This window comes from Pelophylax lessonae, assembly GCF_965119305.1.
Source record: "Pelophylax lessonae genome assembly, chromosome: 7".
NCBI lineage: Eukaryota > Metazoa > Chordata > Amphibia > Anura > Ranidae > Pelophylax > Pelophylax lessonae.
The window spans coordinates 204,766,597-204,768,087 of record NC_138774.1 but is presented as its reverse complement, the minus strand read 5'-3'; the positions used below and the strand labels follow the sequence as shown (position 1 = coordinate 204,768,087).

Genomic DNA, 1,491 nt, shown 5'->3' with positions numbered 1-1,491 from the left:
AAAGATGGTGAAATTTGTCAGCTTCAACCTTTTTGGATGGATGGCTGACTGATTGCAGTTATTCGAAGCATTACATATTATCCCCGGGGGAAATCTTGACACATTTTACAAGAATATACAAACTTTTAGTTGTTAAAAATCGTGGTTAACTTGCATGGTTCTCTGATCGGTTGTCACCGCCGGACGCCAAGAGACCTGTAAACGTCATCAGGAAGAGGAAAACCAGACAATTTTGCAACTATTTTGAAAAACTTCTAAGGAGTTTTGGTACATTTTGTTGACAAGATGGCGCCCTAATTGAGTTTAAAGTATTTAGATCATTTTTGATCATGTCGCTGTTTGTTTGAAGATCATATTTTTGTGTTTTAAATGAAGAGGAAAATGAATGAAAATGAATGAAGATAATTAAAAAAAAAAAAAAAACGGAGGAATAGTGTGAAAAACCATTTGCATGTAAAGTTTCCAATTAGGTTTGGCAGTATCATGTCAAATGAGACAGTTGAAGAGGATGTCTTACGCTGTACAGTATGCCTGGAGGACTACAGGCCTTATGGACCTCTTAAGCCCCGAATCTTGCCTGTCTGTATGCACACATTCTGCGAAAGTTGCCTGGAGAGACTTGGGGCTGATAATGGCTACAGTGTGCCATGCCCCATCTGTCGTGTTTTTAATGACGTCTTCGGCAAGGATGGCATACAAGCGCTGCCCATCAACACCAGGGTGAGTTACTTCGAATCCATCGAAGAGGAGATGGTGGAAACAGATGTGCTAGATTTTATTGACCCCACCACTCCATCCTGCCCAATGTGTGGCAGCATCACCCTCTATGCTCCCTTTGGCCTGGAAGCTGATATCACCCAATGCCACACCTGTCAGTGGGTGAGTGGGGAAGTGATGGAGGTGGAACAGGTGGAGATACCCACCCAGGCTCCTGTGGAAGTAAATAGTGACCGGACTGTAATAGAAGGTAAGAAGGAGAAGAGGGGAGCATCGCTAGTTCCTGCATCTCACCCTACTAGGAGGAAAACATGGCTGAGAAGAGCACTGAGCTATCTCAGGTGAGTTATGTCTATTGTGCAGATGGGAGAGAGGGAGAGAATATGAATACATGGATGGATAGGGACCAGATAGAAAGGTAGCAAGAGAGATAGTGATAGAAAGAGAGATAGTGATAGAAAGAGAAATAGCAACAGGGAAAGGGAGAGGGGACATTAATTGCATGCCAAGTGTATTTGCTGAATAGACAGCAGAAGAAAAAAAAAGATGAAGAAGAGAGAGAGAGACAGACAAAAAGAGAGAAAGAGAGAGAGAGAGAAAGAAAGCGAGAGACAGAAAGCGAGAGAGAAAGAGAGAGAGGGAGAGAGAGAGAGAGAGAGAGGAGGAGTAAAGAGAGGAAGAGTGAGATAGTGACAGAGAGAAAGAAAGATGGAGAGACAGGATAGAGAGGGAGGAAAAGAAAGATAGCAACAGAGAGAAAGATTGAAGACAAGG

General features: G+C 43.0%; 1 protein-coding gene across 1 annotated transcript; it reads left to right on the top strand.

Annotated features, from left to right (window-relative positions):
• Positions 1-483: 483 nt before the first annotated feature.
• LOC309560662 (E3 ubiquitin-protein ligase TRIM56-like) lies at positions 484-1,062 on the top strand (the record flags this gene model as incomplete). Its single annotated transcript, XM_082264286.1, has 1 exon — positions 484-1,062. One exon carries the CDS (start codon positions 484-486, stop codon positions 1,060-1,062), a length of 579 nt encoding a protein of 192 aa, XP_082120412.1.
• Positions 1,063-1,491: the final 429 nt, after the last annotated feature.